The sequence below is a fragment of the Poecilia latipinna genome, unplaced genomic scaffold, assembly GCF_001443285.1.
Source record: "Poecilia latipinna isolate Pla-1442-1.1 unplaced genomic scaffold, P_latipinna-1.0 Scaffold791, whole genome shotgun sequence".
Taxonomy (NCBI): Eukaryota; Metazoa; Chordata; class Actinopteri; order Cyprinodontiformes; family Poeciliidae; genus Poecilia; species Poecilia latipinna.
In genome coordinates this window covers 137,193-142,083 of record NW_015113407.1, presented here as the reverse complement: position 1 = coordinate 142,083, position 4,891 = coordinate 137,193, and the positions used below count along the sequence as shown (strand labels likewise).

Below are 4,891 nucleotides of genomic sequence, written 5' to 3'. Positions count from 1 at the left end.
TTTTTTTTTTTTTTTTTTTTTTGGCCTGGCTCATAAAAGTTTGTTGTTGCAACGTGACAAAATGGGATATACATTACATAGCAAGGCGCAGTCTGTTGCTTAAAGTATCTGAACACAGTTTCTGCAGTGAAAAATGTAATATGCAGGCTATTTTAGGATGAATGTGACGAGTGTTTCCAATGTTATTGCTTGTGCTTTTGCCCACAAAGTGACCTTTGTTGGTATAGCTTCCCTTCCAAAGCCCAGAAAGCTGCAACCAACCTGTCTTGCTCTGGCTCGAAACCTCAGAGTTCAATATTGACTCCTGTTCAGCGCCAGTCAAAACAAATACCTAATTTCTGTTTGGCTCTGCTGTTTCTGGTAATGCACTCCGCTCTTCCTTTTCCAGAACTCTGTGGATTGTTTCAGCGCTCCAGACACAGGAGAAAAAAGCACATAGAGGTATTTTCCTCCAATCTGGCACAAGCAACTCCAGTCGGAGCCTTCGCCTCGGTGTTTTCGCTCCTTCCTTTAACCGTCCAAGGCTGACTCCTCTGCGGGAACGTTTTCCCGGCTTTGCCGATCATCAGTAAAATTCCAGCTGTCATATTAAGAGAATGCATCTGTTCTGTGTAACATCATCTGTTATTTTGAGTTTGTCCATTTTAGCCTGATTTTGCACATGCATGTATGAACTCACTGCTTCTGAATGATAGCCATTATATCTGCACTGTGTTCATGCCAAATATGCAAATGAAAGATTTGTAGTGAAAAAGACCTAAACTTGCGTCTCAGACTTGTAAGTCTCAGTCAGTACAAAAGGGAAGAAGAGGGCCTCTCTTGAAGACGGCCTTGATTTGTCCTCTGATAATTTTTCTATTTCCTTTGTGAACATTCCAATGCAATGTGTATCCTTCCTTGTTTGTAATCTGACAGTTAAGTAACTAGCCTGTTTTAAACTGTGATTAAAGCTTGTGGAACTGCTTTTTAGGTTCAGCTCACAGACAAATGCTGTAAAGAAATAATGAAACATTCTGTCTAGCCCTCTGTGCAGGAAGTTACTGTGATTTCTCTTTAGTCTGTGAAAATAATTCAGTTTTTTTCTCTTTTCTGATGTCTTGTTGTGTCTGAATGTATGCCTCATTTTCTACTGTTATACTAGAGGTGTAATTAACAAATCTAAGTCACCCAAAGACGTTTTGAACTGCTTACTAATGTTGGACTTTTATTTATGCTGCTGACTTTTTATTTTGGAATGAATCAATAAATTGAGCAAGTGCCTTTATTTATTTATTTCAGTGAGAGTCTGTTAAGACCTGTACTTAACAGTATTCAAAGTAGTATGATTTGCAAAGTAACATTTACATTGAATGAAAACAATAATGATATATTTATACGTCTTAAGGAGAGCTTTAAAGTCTGCACATTAAATAAAGGGACTTGTATTGTAGTTGCACACTGTTTTAATTAAAAGCGACATGTCCCTGTTCCTGTTCCATGTGAGCTCATTGGGTGTAGCCTGAACTCCAGAAAGCAGACATGCATCACCAGGCTCAAACCACCAAAGGACCTTTTTTTATGTTTTTATGGCATTGGATGACAAATCTCACCTCCTTCAGCAAGAAAACGCATCAAACGCCGTGATGATGTCAGAGGAGTCACTGTTTCAGTTTTGTTGTTTCAAAGCAAACAAGTGATGCAACACATATGCAACTGTAAATACTGTAATTTATAACCATCACTAAGCCAATCTCTTCAGATTTAAAATTTAAAAACAGCCTTGTTTTTTTTATAACCTGCTTTACATGAAAATACTTTCATCAGAGAGTAATTGAGTCACAAGGGAAATGTGGAAGGAAATTGACAAATAATCAGTCCTTCGGAGACTAATCTAAAATTATTTTGACGCCTGTGATTGTCCTTGAATAATTGCACTTTGATAAAGGGTTGTAGATAATTCCCTCTTGGACATCAGATATTTTGAAAAAGGACCACAGTCATGTAAAAGCTCTAACCAGAATATTCTCTAACTACTTATTTTTCAAAAGTTAATTTACATAAATCTCCGGTTTTCACTTAATGATCACAGAAATTCACGCAAAATCAACGTATCCTCACATTTTTTTGTGCTACTGCATAACTGAGAGTCAATTGCAAATATTTTTCCACAAAAATAGTCAAAGCATAAGTGACTGTTAACTCCCACGTGCATGCAGCAGTATTTTTTTCTTTTCCCACACTGCTTACTTTTGTGAAGTTACACAGTTTAATGAATACATTCCGCAAATACACATGGTCTTGAAAACAACTTTGACATTCACTTGTTTCATTTGTTTTCTGGTTGTTTTTAAGTTTTTTCATGCCTTTTAGAGTTTATCAGTTCTTTTTTATGGTTTGTTCATGTCTTCGTTCATTCTCTGGTGTTCAGGGTTTTATTCGTTCCTGTCTTCTTATTAGGCATTTTAGTTTATATTTTAGTGCTATTCTTCTTCTTCCTCTTCTTTGTGTTTAATTAAGCTCCTTCTGTGTTTTCTATGTTATTTAGTCTCCTTCCTTCAGCTTCCCTGCTCAGCACTTTCTTTTCACAGCTGCGACACATTCCTCTTATTAAGCTCGTCTGGATCCAATGTCATTCTCTGACCTTGACTCAGTTTTTAAGCTCCTGGTTTTCAATGTTCTTCGCTTGTTCCTCTTACTACTCTGCTTCATGTGAGTTTCCATTACAAGTTCTGTTTGTTTTGTTGTTAAATTCCTCTGCTCTGCATGTGGGTTCTTATTAACCATAAAACATGACAACTACTCACCACAAGGTCATAATTAGTAGGATTGCACAGATTAATAGGGCAACATTTCTCAATAATGGTAGCTTACATCTCAGTGCTAATTAAAGAATAGATGTGAACAAACAAAAAGACAAGCTTACAAATTATCTTTCAAAAGATGCTCAAACTGGAAATATCTCTTCACATTCTCTAGATTGGGAGTCAAATACGAGAACATTGATCAGTTCCAAATGTATTGAACTTTGTAATGAAATGGTACAGAACAAGCAAATAGGACTAGATGTCTGAATGGAGGTTTTGCAGGATACAACAAAACCTTAAACAACAGATCTTAAAATTATAATATGCTGCCAGTTTTCTTCCTGCCAAGCTAAGTATGTAACAGGGTGATGAATGTAGATTTTTTTTTTGGGTAATCCATATCTTAAAATAAACAGAAAAGCCACGTTAGCTGCAAGAATTGAATAAGAGTCTTTGACTTGTTTGATTAAAGCCATTTTCTCAATATTGATTTTTCAAAGGGTTTTAACATTTTCAAGGATAGTTTCCATATCCAGCATGTCTGGATGAGCTGCTGCATGAAGTTGGAAGAAAACGATATACCTACACAACAAGTGACAAGTGCTGAACTGAACCCCGTCCAAAGATCCAGACTGATAATATCTGACTGATTTAGACCACAAAAATTCAAATTCAAAATGTATTTAACAAAAACATCTTGATTTAAATAACGGCTTTAAATTGTAACTGCTTAGTATTCCATACTTTCATATCAGTTTTAGGAAGTAAACTTGTCTTTGTTGGTATTCAGCTGTATTGCTTTATATTTTTAGTTGTTTCCATGATGTAAAAAGGAACTTCACACTATTGGTTTAGATTTAATAGGGGGTTTTAGTGAGGAGCTGTCAAGTGTTTCCAGCCATCTTGTTCTTTTCCTTCTGTTTAATGTTTGTAAGGCTGACTGGAGACTGGAAGACTACACTATTTACTGATATAAAAAGAAAAGTATTATTAATATGTATAATTTCTACTTTCAAACATCTCAAAATACTTCATTATAGGGTATAGAACAAATAACTACATGTTTCTCCAACAATAGAAATAAATGTTTGTATTAAAAATATACAGTAACACTTTATTTGAAGGGGTGTGCATAAGACTGACATGACACTGTCATAAACATGACATAATATCTGTCATGAACATAAAGAAGTCTTTATGAATGTTTATGACAGATGTCATGAAGTGTCATTCATAATGACACTTTTAATGCAAAGTTGCTCTAAAAGTTGCATTGAAAGTCCATTGAAAGTGCCAACTTTGCATTAAATTGTCATAATTTACAAAATCATGCAAAGCTGACACTTGTAATGGACTTTCAATGAAACTTTTAGAGCAACTTTGCATTAAAAGTGCCATTATTTACCGAATGACACTTCATGACAACCGTCATAGACATTCATAAAGACTTCTTCATCTTCATGATAGATGTTATGTAATGTTTATGACAGTGTCATGTCAGTCTTATGCACACCCCTTCAAATAAAGTGTTACCAAAAATACTTTTGAAATGCTTCTGAAAATATTCCAGTTGTTGACGTTTTGTCCTTGCCTTGCTTCCCACTGTCTCCTTGTATCTGATTTGTTTTTCTCTGAAAGCTCTGCCCTCAGCAGGGCTGTGCCAGCCTTCTATAAATCACTCCATCTGACTGTCCCGTTGGTATTTGCTTTTCATAACCTCTTCTTGTGCAGGAGAACAACCATGAGGGCCACCGCTGGGACCATTGTGATTTTATCGTTTGCCTTTTTAGCAACAGGTAAACAAATAAGAGATAAATTTATATGTTAAAACTCATTAGCGTGCCTCCGTCTGTCTTGTTAGAGTTTTCACATTAAATATTTTTAATGTTTCGTGGACTAAATTAACAGCTCAGGTGGCACAGAAGTGTTCCGCTCCGCTCAAGTACCCGCACACCCGACTGGATAAGAAATTCACATCCAGACAGACGTTCAGCAGCGGGGAGAAGGTTTACTACGGCTGCGCCGAGGACTTCACTCCATCCAGGGGGAGCAGATCTGTGGAGTGTCGGAATGGAAAGTGGAGCCGACTGACTCTAAAATGCGAAAGT

General features: G+C 36.4%; 2 protein-coding genes across 3 annotated transcripts in view; both read left to right on the top strand.

Moving 5' to 3' along the window:
- Positions 1-1,467, top strand: part of LOC106956134 (6-phosphofructo-2-kinase/fructose-2,6-bisphosphatase 2-like) — a 20,805-nt gene extending 19,338 nt beyond the window's left edge. For both annotated transcript variants that reach the window (XM_015046743.1, XM_015046742.1), the window contains exon 16: positions 389-1,467. In XM_015046743.1, coding sequence (XP_014902229.1) covers positions 389-439 — 51 coding nt within the window. In that variant the 3' untranslated portion in view covers positions 440-1,467. The remainder of the gene's footprint in view (positions 1-388) is intronic.
- Positions 1,468-2,590: 1,123 nt separating this feature from the next.
- Positions 2,591-4,891, top strand: part of LOC106956135 (complement receptor type 1-like) — a 14,446-nt gene continuing 12,145 nt past the window's right edge. Inside the window, exons 1-3 of the mRNA XM_015046744.1 lie at positions 2,591-2,688; positions 4,515-4,579; positions 4,692-4,889. Coding sequence (XP_014902230.1) covers positions 2,606-2,688; positions 4,515-4,579; positions 4,692-4,889 — 346 coding nt within the window. The 5' untranslated portion in view covers positions 2,591-2,605. The remainder of the gene's footprint in view (positions 2,689-4,514; positions 4,580-4,691; positions 4,890-4,891) is intronic.